The sequence below is a fragment of the Triticum urartu genome, chromosome 4A (assembly GCF_056163025.1).
Source record: "Triticum urartu cultivar PI428250 chromosome 4A, HENAU_Tu73, whole genome shotgun sequence".
Lineage (NCBI taxonomy): Eukaryota > Viridiplantae > Streptophyta > Magnoliopsida > Poales > Poaceae > Triticum > Triticum urartu.
This window is the reverse complement of record NC_141876.1, coordinates 12,304,242-12,323,307: the sequence shown is the minus strand read 5'-3', so window position 1 is coordinate 12,323,307 and position 19,066 is coordinate 12,304,242. Positions and strand designations below refer to the sequence as shown.

General features: G+C 43.8%; 1 protein-coding gene and 2 pseudogenes across 2 annotated transcripts; 1 reads left to right on the top strand and 2 right to left on the bottom strand.

Annotated features, from left to right (window-relative positions):
* Positions 1-65: 65 nt before the first annotated feature.
* Positions 66-2,177, bottom strand: LOC125550229 (uncharacterized). Its single transcript, XM_048713176.2, has 2 exons — positions 1,848-2,177; positions 66-663 (listed from the first exon to the last, which is right to left on the bottom strand). Exons 1-2 carry the CDS (start codon positions 1,907-1,909, stop codon positions 456-458), a joined length of 270 nt encoding a protein of 89 aa, XP_048569133.1. The 5' UTR covers positions 1,910-2,177; the 3' UTR covers positions 66-455.
* A 5,800-nt stretch (positions 2,178-7,977) lies between these two features.
* Positions 7,978-10,746, top strand: LOC125550230 (pentatricopeptide repeat-containing protein At2g01860-like; annotated as a pseudogene). The gene is made up of 2 exons (XR_015600096.1): positions 7,978-9,917; positions 10,496-10,746. The product of XR_015600096.1 is annotated as a pentatricopeptide repeat-containing protein At2g01860-like (transcript).
* Positions 10,747-13,766: 3,020 nt separating this feature from the next.
* On the bottom strand, positions 13,767-17,956 carry LOC125554501 (tryptophan--tRNA ligase, cytoplasmic-like; annotated as a pseudogene).
* Between the last annotated feature and the right edge of the window lie 1,110 nt (positions 17,957-19,066).

The following is a 19,066-nucleotide window of genomic DNA, read 5'->3' as shown; positions in this document are numbered from 1 at the left end:
CCAGTGTCATAACTTCGATCCAGGAACCAACTGGACCGACTGACTGAGAGTGGCCGGAGAGGACATGAAGCTCACAAATTCCATCAGAACAACAAAACAATCTATTCTTCTTTAGTTACAAAAGTGTGACTCGGGGCGGTCGGATACATCAAGATACCTTGTCAGGCTGCAAGCACCATTAAAAGAAAAAGAAGAAGAAGAAGAAGAAGAGGAAAACAAACTGCAGCAGAAACACACAAGCTAGTGTATTCATTCGCACAACACTGGAGCCTCAAAAATTGATGGTGTACTTCTTCCAGCACTTTAGTGAAGACTAAAGAATATGGACGTATACTAGGCAGCAGAGGCCTATCAACTGTTTGGATGTGTGCCAAGCAAGCCCGGAATGCGGATTCTGTCTAGTCAAGAATAACCGCAAAATCAGGGGAACCTACCACTACAATGTAATGATAACCTTACATGGAGAGAGGCAACAATAATCTCCGCTCTCTTTTCTTAGCCAGCTTCCTCTGCCTCAAAATATACAGGCCGGCGGGGAGAAGAATGCCGACGGAGATGATGACGGCTGATAACCAGAAGTGCCTGAAGTACAGCATCATGTATGAGGATACTATTAGGAGACAGCACAGCAAGCCCCATGAGATAGCTCCGATAATGTCGCGCCTGCAGAAGTTCAGAAAGCAGAACCATGTTCAGATCAGATCATAAAAAGAGGCAATCATATCTGAGAGAGGACTAACAGCGAGAGGAAATCATTTCAGATCAATACAGGAGAATAACACATCACACCACAAAGTTGCATGATTTATCTGAAGAGAATTACCAGCCTTTTAATGCGGCATGAAACTCGTCATAACAAGATAAACTGGTCAGCTAGCATCGTTCAATACATTCTGGAAACATCAATCAAGTAGTTTGCCATAACAATCGCCTAAGAGATATGAAACTCTTCTGAATGATGCATTCGAGACGAACATAGGTACAACATTTACATTCAGGAAACATCAAGCACGTAGTTTGCCATAACAACCGCCTAAGAGATATGAAACTCTTTCGAATGATACATTTGAGAGCTGAGATGGATATAGGTGAATAGCATGTGAAGGCACAAGTGGAGTGTCTTGTTGAGGAACCCACTTGATCCATCAATGGTTGGTCTATCAAATTTAACAGACGCAATCCTTCATTTTGTACTTGGTTTTATGCTTATGAAGGAAGAGTAAATGCACTAACACATTCAATTCCTCAGACCAAACAATGGACCTAGGATTTGATGGTCCATTCACCATCCGGTTCCTCAAACCAGGCAACCACTAACTGGTCGCCCACAGGTGAAAATTAGTAAAGCACGACTCTTCAGAAATTGGAGTACACATGCAGGCAGGTTTTGATATGGTGAAAGCAGGGCAGTGCACACTCCTCTCTACACGTGCAATTGCGGCATTCATGAGAAAAAAAAACCCACTAACACTGACTTAAAAGGGCCATGGCAAAGATCTTGACAAGGATCGCTAGATAACAGGCATTGTTGTTCTAACAACTGGTGTACAATGCTTTTTGCTGGATCTAGGTTACCAACTAAAGAAATGCCTGCGGGCATCAACACACGCAGCCGCAACATCGATTTCACAGCTGACTAAGCCGCTAAGTGAATCGCTCCACACGATTGAATTACAAGGGCAGAGTAAATCGCATCACACCTTAATCAACTAGGCATGCATCCGAACCTAACATGATTAGAGGAGGCCAAAATCAGGGAGACCCCAAGATCTGAGCATATACTAGTCAATCACCGCAACCTGGCGAGGGATTCTCGGTGGGTGAACGGGTTAGACGGGGGAATTTACTTGTGCTGGGATCGGATCTGGTAGTCGCGCAGCTGCTCCACCAGCTTCGACCGGGTTATCATCGCAGACACCCCAGCCGCCGCTGACGGCCTCGCCGCCACCGCCGCCTGCCCGCCTCCCCTCCGGGCTCCGGTGGAGCCGGCGTCTCGGCTTCTTGCAGACCCTCCCGGATCGCCGAGCTGGGCGATTTGGAGCGTCGGGGTTTGGCTCGATTTGGGCTTGGAACAAGAGGGGAGAAAAGTCGTTGCAGAGGGAGGACGGGGAGGCGACGAGGGGTTGGAAAGAGGTTCTGATTGGGCGCTGCCTCGCTGCTCGTCTCGTTCGTTTAGGCCAGATATTTTAAGAAAACTGATTACTTGCGCTTTTTACCCCTAGTCATTTGGGGCTAGGCGCCGTCGACCGACCCAAATTTTGGCTAGTGGCCGCAAATGTGGATCATTGGACATGTTTATAATCTGAGGTTCATTCACCAGAAAGAAAAGAAAAACTGTTGGTTATAAGCATAGAGTGGTTATCATTGTAGTCTTCTTCCTTCCTTCTGTTAGAGAAAAGACATCAACCCAGTCGAAGATGGGGCTCGAGCCTAGACTGATTTTAAATTAATAAAGCCATCAACCGGTCAGTATTACAGAGCACACAGAACCAAAGAAAGGAAGACGTTGGCGAGCAGCTAACAGAGCCTCACATGCTACAAGTTAGAAGGATAGATCAAAGAAGCGGGCAACTGAAGACAACGAGGCCCTCCTCCGAGAACGAAGCACCAGGGAACTAGGACCATGCGGCACAGAGGAGAAGGGACGACTGGCATCACAGGGAGTGTGGTCACCGACAGCTACGGACCCCCGCACGGCACAACCATCCAATTCCATCCCGAAGGAGGCCACAACCTCCTCACCTGACTCGATAGGCGCCGCACCGCTGGAAGATGGATATGTTCCACCTAGAACGAGAATGGTTGCCGTCGAAGGATGGCCACATAGCGAGGATCCACGCACTCCCGACGAGCCGCCAAAGTTTTCCTCAAACAGAATTGCCCACGGCCCGGTCGCAGAGGAGGGATAACATCAAGCTTGGACGAAGAGGACACACTAACAACCGCCGCCAAACGCACCAAACGACGCTCACCATCCAAACAGCTCCCAAATGCAGCACCTTCAAGAAGGAGAACGACCCCGAGAGTGCCGCCGCGGCCCACCGAGGTTTGGGTTTCACCTGGGAGGCTAGAGGATGGTGTGTGGAGGGAGGCTGACCTGGCAAACGCCTCCAAGGAGAAAGAACAATGCCCTCGAGCGCAGCCGTCATGGCGGCCAACCATGTCCGACCATGGATTTCTCCTGGTCTAGCTCCATACCGTTAGAATAAATCTGAGGCGCACAGTCAATCCACCGAGGAACAAGCAATCACAGCACAATGACGACACTGAGATTTGTTAACGAGGTTCAATGAACTCACCTACTCCCCGGGGTAATGACTACGGGCGCTCCTCCCCGACATACCGCGACACCGGCCACCCGGGCGCCGACACAAGCCGTCGGCTCCCCGTTGCGTGCCTGACGCTATCTAGCCATCATAGGTTACAACGTGGGGTGCCTCCACATATATAAGAGGCCAAGGGTACAACGTGTACGACTCTGGCACTACAAATCCTACCCACACTACAACACCAAGTCCAAACATAACCCAACATGTACACAACATTCGACACAAAACACAACACATACCACCATCCCACCCACATAACTTAGGTTGAAGATCAAAGAACAAGACCTAGACCCAGATCTGAAGGGGGGGACCGCACCGAGTCGGGGAAGGAAGGGGGCGGCCAGATCTTGTGCCGCCGGCTGCCGGTCCCACGCCAGGTCCATGCCCACCGGTGCTCCGTCATCGCCATGGCCAGGGCCGCCACCATCACGCCCACGCCACTACTCGCCGCACAGCGGGTGGCACCACTCCGACCGAGGCCGCCGCCTCAGGTCCCGTGGCCCCCCTGTGAGAGAGCAGCGCAGCAGATGCCCCGCCGCCACCTTCCTTGGTGGTGCACCAGGATTGGCCGGCGGTAACCTCAGGTGGCGACGAAGGAGAAGGGAGACAGGGAGGGGGGTCTGCTGCAAACTAGGGTTTCGCCCCCCGAGTCGGCCAGACCTCTGTCTCCACTACTAGCTAGTGTTCTCTAAAGAGAGAGAAGAGGAAGCTTTTTTTAAGGGAAAGATATAAGAGGAAGCTTTTTTTAAGGGAAAGATATAAGAGGAAGCTAGATTGCAGCAGCCACGGAGGGTTCATGTGGTGGTGGATGCCGTCTAGCCCAGCCGAGGAATCTGACTTCAAGAACTTAGTTTAGCTGACCTCTTCATACCCTCGAAAAAAAAGTTAACCTCTTCATGCATGTTCTTCACAAACTTTTTAATAATCATTTTAGGGGTACGCCCTGACTGAGGCATTTTTGAAGCGGTTCAGGGAATCCTCTAGAGCAATTTTAGAAACCTAACAGAAGGTTTCGTCTGTTTTTTCTTGTTCTTTATTTTCCTATGAGGGTTTTCCTTTTTCGTTTCTTCTTCTTTTCCTTATTTTCTATTTTTTTTGTGCAACAGGAATGATTTTTTAATGTTATGAACATTTTCCAAAATTACATGAACATGTTTTTATATTTGATGAACATTTTTAAAAAATATATACATTATCAAATACATGTCGAATTTTTCAAATGCATTTTGTTCTTTTGGATACACACTAAACATTTTTATATACATGTTGAACATTTTTTAATACATGTTGAACTTTTTCTAATACATGTTTGACCATCATTACATTTTCATGAACATTTTTCAAAACATGTGAACAATTTTATGTGTTGCAGACAACAATATTTTCTTAACGGCAGGAAGATTTTTTTAATGGTACCACTTAAAAAAATTAAGTGCACAATTTTTAGATTGCATCATAATATTTAAAACGTCATGAACAATTTTTTCAAAAGAGTTAACATTTTAAATGTTACAAAATATTACTAAATGGTGTGAACATTTAAAAAAAGTGAGAAAGACATTTTTACATTTTACGAACATTTTTTTGAACTAATTAAAATATTTATTCCATATATATATAATTTTAGAAATAAAATGAAAGTAATAAAAAAGGAAAATAAAAAACTTGCAGAAAAAAAGAAAAAGAAAAAAGTTGCAGAAATATAAATAAAACTTGTGGTGTAGTTGATGCCTCGAAAAGGGAACGCGCTAGCAAGAGAGCCGACGCTCCTTCTTGCACTCGGCCGAGCCATTTAGGGAGGCTCTTCAGGCGACCTTGCCTTCGATCTTGCAATAAGCGAGATCTAGACACGCTCGATTTTAAATCAACAATACAAAAATGAAGGTACTAATAAGGGATTATTATTTCTATCAAGAACTAAGCAGAAAACCGGCTCGCAAGTCTCCACTACCGTGGAGAGACGTTAGCCGCCAAAATTTCAATCTCTCAGGCGATGTGAGGCAGAGAGGGGGCGAGGGGGGGGGGATCCTCTCCTCTCATCTTTTATGTAGTAGTTTTTTGGGTCAAGGTGACAGCGCTTCGGCTGTGATGGCGGTGGCATCTTGAATAAAAGTTCTATCACGGTGACGGTTGGTGCAACGTTGTTGAGGAGCCCCGGAGTTTTTGTCTCTGCTGTTTTCGAGGGATAACGGGTTGGTTATCTGTGTCGTCATTGATGTGATTCCATGTGCATCGACGGCGGCACCATCATCTTCTTTGACAACCCCTTTCTCCGAGCCTTTGCCAGCAAAGTCGTCGCCTTGGTCTCGCGATACTAGAGTGACTGTGTGTCTAGATCGAGGTGACCATCTGCCGAGATGCTTAGTGATCGCTAGTGTTCACCGTAAGCGCCGGTCTACTATTGTGGCCATTCAACGACATTTTTTCTCTAGAACACATGTACTTAAGTGGTTGGATTTCTCGATGTTGTCCATTATTGGGGTGAGCTATGGTTGTACAATGACGACAAGTTCAGTTGCGGCGTTGGCAAGAATTTAGAGGCATATAGTCGTAGTCATGTCATAGTCTTTGCTTTGTTAAGGGTAGTTTCCACATCGTAGGTTCAATTACCCTATATATTTATTTAACGTTTTCAATTACCCTATATCTAATTGTGTCCGATGTTTTACTGATAAATCGGGCATAATTCCAAAAACAAAATTGTAATGTTGGACATCAGTTACATGTGAAAAACAAAGGGGCCTTACGTGGGCTCATTCCGCCATAGTCATGTCATAGCGTTTGTTTGTATTGTATTCTTGGCTTGGTAGCCTAAAAACAGTAAAAATAAAATAAAATCCATCAAATGCCTGCTGCTTCTGCTGAGAAGATTCCATAAATGAGCACAACGTCGATACAAGGCACAGTGTAGCTTGCAGTACTGCATAAATGGGCCAGCCTAGCGCGTGGGATGATCACTAGCTCCCTAGCACACATCTTTTTCTTTCCTTTTTAGTACTTTTTTTTCACATGATGGAAATGATTTTTTTAAATTTTTACCAATGTTCATGACACATTCTAAAAATGTTAAGCAGTGGTAACAGATGTTTGCGCAACTTTCAAAAAGTAATGATAGCATTCCAAAAAAATGTTAGTGACAATTAAAAAAATTTCTCACGTTTATAAAGATGTATGTTCTTTTTTTTGTTAAATGTTTATACAACGTAAAAATAATGTTTGTGTAATTCAAGAAATATTTCATAACATAAAAAATGTACGTAAATTTTGAAAAAAAATAAAGTTTCCATTTTAAAATATACATGTGACATAATTATAAAATGCTTATGTAATATTAGAAATGTGTGCATAGTAAAATAAATGTTTTGTGACATTCAAAAACATTTACGTGACATTTTAAAGGAATATTCTCATGTTTCAGAAACAGATGGTGAATTTTTTAGAAAATGTGTATAGAATGTAATAAAATGTTTGTGTGGTTTGATATAAATGTTTCATGCCAACTAAAGAAAATTCAACATGTATTGTTTTTTAACATGTATAAAAAATGTTTAAAATATGTATTTGAGAAAAGTTCAAATGTGTATAGAAAATATATTCTGCGTGTATATGAAAATTGTGCAATGTGTTTTGGAAAGGGTACACATGTATTGAAAAAGAAGAAAAAGATAAAATAAAAAACTCAGAGAAAAACGGTGGATAAATGCTAAATAAAAACGAAGATGCCCGAAGAAAAGGAAAAAGCCCTGAAAGAAACCGATGAAGATATGAAAATAACAAGTCAGAAGCTGAATATCCACTTTTGAGCCGGGGCTCATCTTCACCCGGTGAACAGTAAGTTCAAAACAAACACTACAAAAGTTTAAAAAAATATGATTTCTTTTGCTTGGAAGATGTTTGAGTGCGTGAGGTCCGTGCCAATTTCAGCACGTTCAGATGTCTGAGTAGCCCTCAACAAAAAAAAAGCAAAATTGTTACGAACAGTGCATAAACAGTAAACTTTTTCATAGAAACGAAATTTGTCTTTTTGGCAGGGAGCTACTCAACACACTGAAAATTGGCACAGGCAAGACACACTCAAAAATCTTCCAAGAAAAAAGATCAGACTTTTTATTTTCTATTTTTTGATTTTACTTTTTAGGGGTATGTTTTCTTACTGTTAATGGCCCGGAGCAGATGAACTCGGGAACCAAAACGCCGCTCTCGTCTGAAAAAACTTTAAAAACCAGGCCGAAAGAAACAAACAGTAAATGCATCGGCTGCCTGGAGTGCGGATGTTTGGAGGCCGAGCTCCAGTGAGCTCGGTATTTTGAAAAAATCAAAAAGCGTATTTAAAAGTTCCAAAAAAATATCATGAAAACTTATATGTATTCTGCAAGAACGTGTTAAATTTCGTCGAAAAATGTTGTGATTTGTAGGCTGTACAAAAATAACAAATTTCTGGCCCAATAACAAAAATAAAAGGCCCATTAAAAAATGTGTATTTGTCTTTTTTCTGTAGGCCACATGTAAACGTATAATACTGTGAAATTTTGCATATACATAGTATACATGTGCATGTGTGTTTAAAAAATAAATTTGGAATTTTCCGTGCTCCAGAAAAATAAAAAATGAAAACGAGCTCACTGGAACTCGGCCTCCGATGGCATTTTCCGCGGCTGCCTGCCGCTTCTGCTGAGACGACTCGGAGCAAGTACGTAAAATTGATCCCCAAATCCTCTCACGGCAGCACGGCCTCCCGCTCCCACAAGCGGCGGCCGGCGGGACGAACGTGGGGTTGGCGGCGGCCAAAGCACGCACTTCCAGTGCACTGCGGCCGTACGCGCTCGCCAGGTCGAGCCGACAAGGCCGGCGGAGCCAGGTCCAGCTGGAGGAGCCGAGGGAGTCCGACCCCCTCAGCTGCACTCAAGGTGTTCGTCGGATTGCCTCCCCGGCTCAAGTGGCCGAACGTTCGGTGCTTCCTTGGTGGCACGCGCCTGTAGCACGGGTGGTCACAGCACCCAGCAAGGGGCGGGCGGAAGAGGCGAGGAGAGGGTGCTTCGTCGGCCATGTCATCTCTGGCGAGCCGGCCGCCTCTCTCCGCGCTGCCAGACGGCGTTTCCCTGGCACCGGCATTGGTGAAGAAGACCGTCGGCGCCAAGTTCCTTCGCAGCAGCAGCAGCTTTGGCCGTCGGTTTACTGCTCGGGTCTCTTGCGCGCGGCCATCCAGCAGAGGTCTCGCCAAGGAATGTAAGCAGCAGGCGTATGAAGAGGACGCCGCTGCGGATCATGAAGATGGGAGTTTGGAATGGGGCAAGGACGAGGTTGAAGCCATCTCGGCGCTGTTTGCCCGTCCGATGCGCTGAAGGCCGGTGAAGCCGCCAAACCCGGCGGCACAGCGGCCTCTCCCACTGCCGCTGCCCCACAAGACGGGGCCGCCCGTCACTCCGACACCGACGCAGCACATCCGGCTGGCATCCCGCTCCTCGTTCAGCGACAAGGTGCGCAAGAACCCCGAGGTCCTCGTCGGGATTGCCAAGGAGATCGCCGCGCTCCCGCCGGAGTCTGATGTGTGCAAAGTGCTGGACCGGTGGGTCCACTTCCTCCGGAAAGGCTCCCTGTCCATGACCATCCGGGAGCTCGGGCACATGGGACTTCCCGAGAGGGCGCTCCAGACGCTGTGTTGGGCACAGGGGCAGAAGGCGGTGCCTCTGTTCCCTGATGACCGGATCCTCGCTTCGACCGTCGAGGTTTTGGCGCGCTTCGACGAGCTGAAGATGGAGTCCGCACTTGAGGAGTGCGTCCCCTCGGCGAGCCGCGCTGTCCTCGAAGCCATGGCGAGTGGGTTCATCAGGGCAGGCAAAGTAGGCCTAGCACGCAAGCTCCTTGAACTTGCCAGGATGAACAAGAGGACACTGCACCCGAGCATCTATGCGAAGCTGATTCTGGAGGTTGCCCGGACACCTGAAGGCTACGGACTCACTGCTGCTCTGCTCGACGAGCTCGGTGAGAGGCCGGACTTTGACCTGCGACTGCAGGACTGCACGGCTGTGATGAAGGTCTGCATAAAGCTCAGGCGGTATGCAGCCGTGGAGAGCCTGTTCAGCTGGTTCAGAGGGTCTGGCAGGGACCCAACTGTGGTGATGTACACGACAGTGATCCACAGCCGCTCCCGTGACGGGAGACACCGGGGGAGGCGTTGGCCCTGGTTTGGGAAATGGAGCAGGCAAACTGTCTTCTTGACCTGCCGGCGTACCGGGTCATTGTGAAGCTGTGTGTGGCATTGCATGATCTGGAAAGGACTTTTCGGTACCTTTCGAGGTTGAAGGAGGCTGGGTTCGTTCCGACCAGAGACATATACTGTAATGTGATTGAAGGCTATGCCGCAGCGGGGAGGATGGCCAAGTGCCGGCAGCTGATCAGGGAGGCTGAGTCAACCGGCGTGTTGCTGGACAGGAGGCTGGTTTCAAGCTTGTCTGAGATGGGTGGTGGACGTTCTTGAACCATTGGAAAAGTAAAAGTCCAGGCTTGTGTAATTATCTATAGGTGGAAAAGTAAAAGTCCAGGCTGAGTCGATTGATGGTGAGATAATGTCGTTTGTTATCAAATGATGTAAGTAGCTTATTTTCCTCTATTTTTTCTCTATGCTACTTTGGATTTATTATTTCTTTGATCCTCTTTGTTGCACACAAATTGAACTTCTATTAGCTTGCTGGCCCCAGGGGGGAAACGATCTTACGTGAGCCTGCATTGGAAGTTGTGTTCTTGGTTTGTGGTTCTTGCTGTTTGATTACTGTCTAATTTGTGATTAGTGTAGAAGTAGTGAGAGTTTTAGCCAAGCAAAATGGCAGGTTTCTCTTTGCCTCAGTCTCTCATGGAATAGGAGTCGTTGTGCTGCTAGAAAACCATCACTTCCTGGTTCTCGTGCTGTTTGCGGGCTACTTACTCTGGGGCTGGTGAGCGAGGCCAGGTGAACACATTTTTCCTTGGTTGAATTAGTCAGTTGGTCCTCCTTGCTCCTGTAGCATTCTTACTGCTGAGTGATTGAGTTCTGTTTGTTATTGGCCATGGCTGACTGTTTTACTGCATTATATTGTATGCTTCTTTTTATGCTGCGACTATCCTTTTTGAAGAAAGTAAAGCTGTCATGCTTTATGGTGAGGTTAATCATATACATGTGTGTGTTGCAGGTGGGATGAGGTGGGACGACGATATTGTATTCAAGAGCCAGGCTCGTGGAGAGACCAAGATCAACGACACCATCAGAAGTGATTTTCACCGCAAGTTTCTGCATAGGTACATCAAATGATGCCACTGTATGCTTTATGTTGTATGCTGATATGTTACCCTGTTCATAAGTGTAAAGAAAAAATCCACTGCTTGTGTATTACTGATGCTTTGCTGTGACCTCATGATCTTCCATTAGTATTTACAATTTGAATTCTTTTGGACCCACATTGACCTGGAAAATATGTTTGTGGTCTACTCTAAGCGTGTGTGACTGCCCAGCAGTGTCCTGGAAAATGGTTTTATTTTTGTAGCCGAATTCATTGAGCGCTTGAGACACCAATTTTCTTGTTGGCTTTCTCTTAGTGAAAATGACTTTAATTGAACTAGCAACCAAAGTTACTTCTCTATTAGATTTTTTTTCTGGTTTGGCTAGGTGGACAGTACTTAGTGACAGTTTATATGAGCAAACTGGCAGGTTACCCTTTTCCTCTGTTTCTCATGGCATTAGAGTCATACTGCAAGGAGATTGATATCCTGGTTCTCCATTGTTGGCTGGCCACTTTTAAAATGGCTGGCCGGGAGGAGCTAGGGAACATTTATTTTCTCACCTTTTTAGTTGGCGAGTCAGTTAGTGCCTGCACCGCTGCATCTGTTGTATTCTTACTGTTCAGAATCTTCATAGAAGATGTCATGATTTTGTCGATTGATTTCGAGTTGATGTTGCTTGTTATTGAATTTGAATGAAGCAACTTGTTTTCCTTTCTATTTGTTCTGTGTTCTACTTTGGATCTATTATTTATTCAGTCTTCTTCGTTACATGCAAATTGAAGTTCTTTTTGCTTGCTGGGTGCTGGCCCCTTGAGGGGAAACAATCGTACATGAGCCTGCAATGGAAGTTATGTTCCTGGTATGTGGTTCTCGCTGTTTGATTACGGTCTGATCTGTCATTAGTGTAGAACCAGTGGGAGTTTTAGCCAAGCAAAATGGCAGGTTACCCTATGCCTCAGTTTCTCATGGCACCGGAGTTGTTGTGCTTCTCGGAGATCAATCACTCCTGGTTCTCATGCTGTCTGCAGGCCACACCTACCCTAGGGCTTGTGAGCGAGGCTGCGCGAACAAGTTTTCCTTGGTTGAATTAGTGGGCTGGTGAGCGAGGCTGGGTGAACAATTTTTCCTTGGTTGAATTAATCAGACAGTTGTCCTCACTTTCTGGAGTATTCTTGTGTTGTTGAGTGATTGAGATTTGCTTTTGTTGGCCATGGCTGACTGTGTTTTATTACGGTTCAGAGAAGAGAAGACAGATGGTAATATGATATGTACTTATCTGCTGATTATTCTGATTTTGTTGGTTGATATGTTCATGGCATCGGTGATGAGAATGCTAGCTGTTGAGTCTATCCCCTTCTAGTATTTAACAATTGTCTTGCTTAGTTTCATGCAGTGCCATACTCCAGGTCTAGTAGAGGCGGATTCTTTCGAGTTTAACATTCTTGTCCAGTTTTAGCGCCATACTTGCTAAAGGGATGGTTTCATGCACTATACTTGAAGCCTAGTAGAAGGACTTATCTGTTTTCGTATAAAGGGATGGTTTCAGTTAGGAAAACACTTTATATCTGCAGTCTGATACTAGCAAATCGTCAGACCTGTGGACCAGGAGCTAACTACCCCACCCTCCGAGGACCACACTAGTTCAACCAACATATCTTGCTTATATGCTTCCAATGAAACATTTTAGTGCTTCAATTGGAACAATGTTTGCTTCAAGCAATTCATTGGTGATTTGGACAGCGTTGGAAGCTTTTACTGCCATTTGAAGCACCACCGCAGGGACGACCGACTTCTTCGAGCCGGTGGAAGCGGACTGATGTGCTGCTCGTAGTACGTCGCTATCTCCAAGATAATGCACAACTTGAGGTGCTGCTCCTAAGGCAGCACTTGACGGCCACGCTGTGAGGTCCTACACAAAGCAAAGTACTCCCGCCGTTCGAAAAAACGTGTCCCTTAAATGAATGTATCTAGCACCAAGTTAGTGCTGGATGCATCCATTTGAGGAGTAAGATCGAGACAAGCTTTTTCGGACGGAGGGAGTAGGAGGCTAGTAGGAGTAGTGGCAATTTGTTTGAAGCATGTATTCAATTTAAATTGTTTCTCCACAGAACCATAATTGTTTGTCCCTCATGTTATTTTTGTCCATGGAAGCAACTTTATGCCATTTGTTTTTATTGGAAACATTCTTGATGTGTTTGAAGCATGCGTACTCATTATAATTGTTCTTCTCTATGGAAAGGTCTTATTGGGTTAGAGGAATTATTAGCCGATGGTGAGAATTTTTTGATAGTTTTGAGGGAAATTTAGGTTGTAGCAAATTTAATTCACCATGGAAGCAAATTTTTGGTATAGACAGAAGCGGTTTAATTCACCGTGGAAGCAATGTATTTAGGTATAACATTGGAAACTCTTTACTGTTAAGGAAGAAAATCTATAAATAATAATGGAAAAAGTATTTGCTTCCTAAGGAAGAGGACCATCTGCTATCTAAAAGCTTAAAATAATACTCCCTCTGTAAACTTATAAGAGCGTTAGATCACTATTTTAGTGATCTAAACACTCTTATATTAATTTACAGAGGGAGTATTTGCTTATAAATAATAATAATGGAAACAATATTTGCTTCCTAAACAAAGTTTTTCTTTTTGATGGAAGCAAAATAATATTTCCTGTAAGCAAGTCTCTGCCAATGAAAACAAGATTGTGATGCTTCTGAAACATGTGCAAAGCAATTCTCTAGTTGCCTAGTCGAGGAAGCAAGATCGTGATGCTTCTATAACATGTCAAATAATTTTATTTCTTAACAAAGCCAGTTCGAAGCAATTCTCTAGTCGACCGATGAAATATCGTGATGCTTCTGAAACAAAATATCATGCCACATTTCCCTTAAAAACACCAGGTTACACATGCCGCAGATTGCTTCTAACTAAAAAATAAAAAGAAAGCATGCCGCAAATTGCTTCTAAATCCAAGGAACAAGAATGCATCTCACCAAATTATCTCAGGTAATTAGTGGCCCAGATTAGTATGTGATTTGCGGAAGCTGTTTAAGGTGGTTTTGTACGTGGAAGCCCAGGCTCGTTTTAAGGGGCCAGCAGCCACGTCAGATCAGATATATCGTAGGGCTCACGAATAGTCTGATGGGAAGCAATAGCGCTGCCCCTTAAATAAAGCATAAACCTTTTACGATTTCACATAATCAGAATGGGTCCCAAACATATTGGGACGAGGACTAGCAGACATGTATGCATCAACCATCTGCACAAAATAGAATTTATTGAGGAAATTTGTATTGATGAAGCAAACATTAAGTGTTTATTCCAAATGTGGTTAGAATGATGCAATACAACATTTTAAGAGACAACCATGTGTGCACCATCTTTAAAAAAAGACTACGAACCAAATTGTAAACAAAGACTAAGAACCAAATTGCATACCTCCTCGGTCACTTGAGCTCTAGCATTCTGATGTGCTAATGCTATCTTCGATAGAACGCCAACGACACGGTCTTTCAATTCGCCTGTTAGCATATTCCCAACTTTGTATTCCTGGTGATACAACGAGTTTCATAGTGTAAGGGCAACTTAGGTTTCAATGCAAGTGCGTTGTGCAAAGTTTTTCTACGCAGCAGTGTATAATATTACCTTCTTTATGTGCTCAAACTCAGCGTCATCTTCAAGGAAGAAATTTAAATATTTGATACAGACATCAACCTGGAAGACAAATGACAATTACACAACAGGTTTTGTATTCCGTAAGAAATATAATAATTGACCGAAACACCGTTGATTGATTAATTGGATACAATAATCAAATAATCTAACTTATGAAACAAAATAACTATTACATGATCGATTTTGTAATTCGTAAGAATACAATAATTAATTGGAAATCAATAATCTAACTTGTGAGTTACAGTTATATAATTAATTATGGTGCATGATTTTGGCATACTAGTTTACTACTCATTAACAAGTGCTCATGAATAACCAAGGAAATGGCTTACATCGAGGTTTGCTCCATATTTCCTTTGGAGCTCCGTGGTGGACTGGCCACCAGAGAAAGCATATTTCCTAATCTGTAAAACAGTAGAAATAAATCACAAGCCATTGAAATAATAGAATTACAAGGTGCTTGTCTCAAAGCAATGACATTTTCAACGTAATTAAATGGCCTAACTATAGCATGCGATTCAAAACAAAAGCTCAGGACAAACCTTTTCTTTAATTACTTTAGGTTTATCTGTCAGATATACTGCACTAGTCGGGTCACTGGCAGACATTTTACCACACTCCCCCTGTAAAAGGGAAATAAACCAAACCCATAATGAAAGACAAAAAGAAAACTCTCAGCGAGTTAGCCTAACTAAATGCTATTAACTGGGTCTGCTCTATTCAGTCCTAAATCCATGGCATTCCAAACGTACCTGAAGAGCAGGGAAAAACTTTGATTCAATAAGTGAAGGTTTCGGATAACCCATTTTAGGAGCAACATCACGAGTCAATCTAAAATAAGGATCCTGCATAAATTAGATATAAATAAATCAGAAGGTAAAGTAAACCTGCATACTAAACATACATATGTACAGTAATGAAAATTCCAGATATGTCTATATTACAATAGTTCACAGAATATTTTTTGTATAATTTGAATCCATATGTACAAATCGATTACTCGAACAGCAAAAAGTCGGGAGCCAAAAAATTTACTTTACTGCTGTCAGATATGTTGTAATGCCAACATGCAGATATTTTTTTATGCCAATACTTTGATTAAGATTGTAACAACAATATATATTTGCCCTTGGTCTACCGAACATGTGACTAAGGGAAAGGAAAATTTTCAAAATACAACAACCATATAGGTATACGTCTAGCACATATGTTTCAGAGAAAACATGCCAGAGAGGCAAGCTATGAGGAAGAAAAAACTCCCGGCTGTTTTTTTTTCAAGTGGGGGACCATCTAGTTAAGGGCTAGCCTAGTGCAGTGGTTAAGTCATCCCCACTTGTGCCAAGAGGTCCTAGGTTCAAACCAACCTCTCTGCATTGCACTTTGCAGGGATAAGTCTACGTTCCTATAATCCCTTCCGAGACCCCACCTTGTGTAGGAGCTTCTATGCACTGGGGCCCATTCACCTTATGTACTTGGTAGCAATTAACCACAACACCAGTGTTGTTCCTCATTCCACCATGTGCCGCCTCTGCCTGCTATCCCTTGTAATAGCTGCTTGCGCCCTGCTTTCCTGCTCCACCGACCTCTCCATTCTCATACCGAGACACTGCTGCCCTCGCGACAACTGCTAATCTCTGCTTTCCTGCTCTCAAGCCATCACCCTCCTACTCACATGCTGAGACTCCAGCACCATTGTTGTTTTGCTTGGTCCCTGCTTTCCTGCTCCACCAACCTCTTCCTCTCATACCGACTCCGAGCCGTAGAGGCCCTCGCAACAAAGGCTGATCTCTGCTTTCCTGCTTGCAAGCCACCACCCTCCCACTCACACGCCGACACTACAGCTACCCCTAGCCACCACCGATGCTCCACCCCTCGCCACCAATAATTAAAAAATGTTGCTGAGCATAGCTGATGCAACAATACCAAGGAATGTTTTCTATCTTAAAAAAACGTTTAGAAAAAAGGAATTTCAAACGTATAGGTAGGACACACTTCAATCTTTAAATGGAAATATCTTCATGAAAATGGCCGGAATATAATTGTGTATTTTATGTTTCCTGTAAGTAAGTTAGAAAGAAGATACAAACTATGCAGTAAACAAAGGTCATCATACCAGAGATATGTTCTTACCTGGTCTATTGCACATGGAATAAGGCACCGCGGCTGGTCATTAACCCCAAAGAAATGGGGAAATGACGAAGCAAATGATGGAGCAGCTTGCACAGGAGGAAAGCAACACTTTCCTATGTGATCTTCTGGAGTAAATCCGAAAGTGCCTCTAAGCTATTATTCAAAACCACAAGAGTATTATTATGATAATATTGAGTAAACAAATAAAGCAGTAGTCTTGAACAAAAATACTGGTCTTGATTGCAAAGTTCTTACAGTATTAAATGTCACACGCTTTGCAACTTGCATCATATTTTCATAGAAGGGACTGCCAGATAGAGGTCATTAGTATATAGGACAAAAAAATGCAGCAATAGCATAGGCATTTAAGTTACTACTGACAATAAAAATAAACATAATTAAGACCAACAATTAACACCAGTAAACTTACCCTCCAACATATTGAAAATCTGAGAAAATGAAAGTTCTTTCAACGTCAAACCCGCAAGCTATGATGTCTTTGGCATTTTCACGGGCAAGCCGCTTAGATTCCGCAATAGACAAGTCCTTCCAGAGGAACTTCTCGTCATCGGTTAACTGTATCACTACAGGCACCTTGAAGGCATCCTGCAAGTACCTGCCAAACATCGACCACTAAGATTAATAAACATCAATTATCCATATCAGAATAGATGACGGAATTATGAAGGGATGTTATTTCCTGCAGCAACTCAAGGGTGCAACAAACGTTTGAAACTCTCAAGTTCCCTATCCTGTAAGGAACCTTGCACATATTTTATACCATGAATTGCTCCGCCTATTAACCATGTAGACTTAACATTTTAGAATCCAAAACGGAGAGCCATCTTGTGGTCAATGAAGAAGCCATAGTCATCAATTAACACAAGGATCCCCGAAAGAAGATTATTTGTTTTGCAGATAACTGCCCATATACATATACTTCACAGGCCCACAACACTTTTAGCGTGTAATGCAACAAACATATAAACAAGATATCAGAGAAACAAATTAGTAGCTAGGAATGCTTAATAATTACTTTGTGAACATGAAGGGGACAAGGTGGCCAAGGTGCAGTGACTCCGAGGAGGGTCCCCTTCCCGTGTAGAGGTAGAACTTTCCCCCCTGCTCGTACAGGTCCAATATCTGGTTCAAATCGCTGAATAATAATAAGTAAAGAAACAACAAAACTCACCAGCAGCAACTCAATAAACTAAACAACAGAACTCATCATCGGATAAAGAAAACAATCACGTTGAAATCGAGGGGAAATGTAATAGAGTTTTACGTACCGATGGGCAAAGAAGATCCCACGGCGGAGGAAGCGATGCGGCGGTCTGGATGTAAGGCGCGTGATGCGGTCGACGAGCGCGGCGTCGATGCGTTGGCACCCAAATTGGTCCACCAACTTATCGTAGTTGACTCCTCCTTTGTGCCGTGCCGGCCACCTCCCACGGGGTCACCACCTGGTCGGTCTCCCCTAGCGCCGCAACAGCCGCCACAGTAAGCACTGTCGACATCGCAGCTTCACTTTGAGGGCTGGTTGGTGAATCAATGTAGGATTGGTTTAATCAGGCAAGAAAGATGACTAGTACGTATGTAAAAGAGGACACATGCTGGCGGCAAGAGCTAGAAGGAATCCAACAGCAGGAGACACGGAATCAAGAAACCCGTCCGTAGCAATCTACTTCGTCGAGCATGAACACGCACATCAATGGATTACTAGCAGAGACTATATATACACGTGTGGCCCTGTTTGGATACTCTAACCCAGTTAGAGGTTAGAGTTAGATTCTAACCTTGAACTAACCCTAAACTAACTCTAACCAAAGAGCTGTTTGGATGGTAGGGTTAGATTGATAATACATCTTCTTTCTCAATCATTTGACTACTTTGGACCCTGTTTGGATGGGAGGGGTAACTTTTTTTTTACTATTTATTCGAATGGGCCCAAAAGAACTAACTCAAATAAACTCCTTTAGTGTGGGCTAGTTTTTTAGGTGGATTAGATCCAACTAACCCAAACTAACCCATCATGTTTGAATACTATTGGGTTATTTGAGCCCCAACTAACTAAAACTAACTCTAACTTGAGGGTTCAAACAGGGCCGCCTGTGTGGAGGAACAGTTGGCATCATTACGTACCTTCGAAGTAGCTGACCGGAATTCGCGGCAGGCAGCGAGATTTAATCGGATGCCGGACGAGTTTCGATGCGCCGCCGCTGGGTTTCGGAGGGGGAGAAGAGAGGCTGTATGTCTTCTAACGTTTCCCGTTCCGCTCTCTCCCCGTTAGAAGAAAAAAAGGGAACGATCCATCCGAATCCGACCCGAGGACGAGCTCCAAACGAAAACTCTGTTGTTCCCTTTCCCGAGACGCGGCCGGGCTCTGTTTCCCCTGCAGTGGCGGCAGAAAACGAAAAATGGGTCTCTCTTCATCGGACCAACTGAGGAAAGCCCAACCAGCCTAGCGCACCACAAAAAACAAGCCCACCCACACGGGTACGATCGCCTCCAGCGAGATAGCAGCGAAAATATTTTTTAAGCTCGTTCACATATTTAAAATCGTCAACATTTTTATGATTTTGCAAATATGTTTTGAATTCATGAACATTTTATCCTGTTTGCAAAAATAATAATTAAGCATTTGTTTTCGAATCAGCAAACTCTTTTAGAATCAACAAA

Excerpts from the sequence above, each read along its gene's own strand:
- LOC125550229 (XM_048713176.2), bottom strand. The coding sequence starts at position 1,909 with ATGATAACCCGGTCGAAGCTGGTGGAGCAGCTGCGCGACTACCAGATC. Across the intron at positions 664-1,847 it reads CAGATCCGATCCCAGCACAA|GCGCGACATTATCGGAGCTA; the intron begins GTAAATTCCCCC and ends GAACTTCTGCAG.